At 35.3% G+C, this 1,357-nt stretch overlaps 1 protein-coding gene across 1 annotated transcript; it reads left to right on the forward strand.

Moving 5' to 3' along the window:
• The first annotated feature begins 347 nt into the window (after positions 1-347).
• Tsp_14285 (conserved hypothetical protein) lies at positions 348-1,244 on the forward strand. The gene is made up of 2 exons (XM_003368228.1): positions 348-462; positions 652-1,244. The coding sequence occupies exons 1-2, from the start codon at positions 348-350 to the stop codon at positions 1,242-1,244; spliced, it is 708 nt and encodes a 235-aa protein (XP_003368276.1).
• Positions 1,245-1,357: the final 113 nt, after the last annotated feature.

A 1,357-nucleotide genomic window follows, 5' to 3' on the forward strand; every position in this document is an offset into this window, starting at 1 on the left:
TAAGAACTTTCGAACGCAAAACACTGAAACTCAAACGCAAGACTAAATATTTCAAAGCGTAAATTGTCATCCACATTTCTCAGATAAGAAAAATGAATCTGATCATTGGTGCAATGCTGATTTCCTGGTGTTGTTCATACAAAGCGCCATATATTTACGTTTTAAATGGAATATTTTTGATAACTTTTACATAATATTTATTATGTATTTTGAAAAAAGCAATTCCATTGATAATGACGTTATGACTTCGTATGAAGAAACGAGACGACTCGTGTATGTAAGAAACATTTTATGAAAGAGCTTTCGGCTCAACTGGTTAAACGAAACATCGAAACAAGGTATCAAAAATGAAAAAATCTATGGACAAGCAAAGAATGCCTTCGTCCGCTACGGACTGCTCCCAAAACCCTAAAGGTTGCTGTTTAGCATCACATTCAGGGATGAAATACGACAAAACTTCAAGTATCTGCATATGTAGACAGATGCCCGGATTAAGTTGTAAAATTTGTCGCCCGGATGAGGGCTAAATACCAATGAGCAATAAAATAGGACAAAAATTTGTCCCAGAACTGATCAAGTTTAGTTTAAAGTTACACCATTCGTATTGGTTTAAATTAAACAAACATTAAAAACAGTATATTTATTTTAAAGTAAAGTTTATGATTACCAAGACAAACAATAATGTTGGTCGTATTTTGGTAAAGCAGTTGGAAACGATTGCATTATCGATAAGTGGAAGAATGGCAAAGAAAACAGTTTCGGTGCCAGTTGTTCACAAAGAAATTGGAAAAGAGGACTTGCCAAAGCGTGATTTTAAAATTTTGACAAAATTTCGTCAAGAAAATGTGAGTGGATTGGAGAAAGTCGATCGCATCATACCAGCAGTGAAAGATATTATTAGTATCAAAGAAAATTGCAAAGCGGCAGCAGAAAATGCGTTGGATCAATTGAATCAGCAAGATATCCATAAAGAAAATGTTCACCTTCTTCTGGAGAAGAGAATAATTGAATATTGTCAGTGTATGCGTGATCATCAAGAACAAGAACTGTTAAAAATTGGGATTACTGAAAAGCTGCACGACTGTTTGTCATTATTTGAAAGCGTATTGCAAATGCTTGGACTGGAATACTGCAAAGATGCAGTGCAAAGATCATCTGTTGGGATTGCTTTGCCACGGTTGTTGGAGAATTTAAAAATTTGCTTCGTCATCATAAAGAATGTTGATTTGCTAACAACCCCATGAAAGATGTTGACAAAGTGCTGGAAGAAAAGATGTGGGATGAGTTTGAACCGAAAAAGATCAAAATTACAAAGGAGGGAAAAATAACCGCCCTTAAACTGGCGCGCCCTTTTGGT

Source organism: Trichinella spiralis, assembly GCF_000181795.1.
Source record: "Trichinella spiralis strain ISS 195 chromosome Unknown Scfld2862, whole genome shotgun sequence".
Lineage (NCBI taxonomy): Eukaryota > Metazoa > Nematoda > Enoplea > Trichinellida > Trichinellidae > Trichinella > Trichinella spiralis.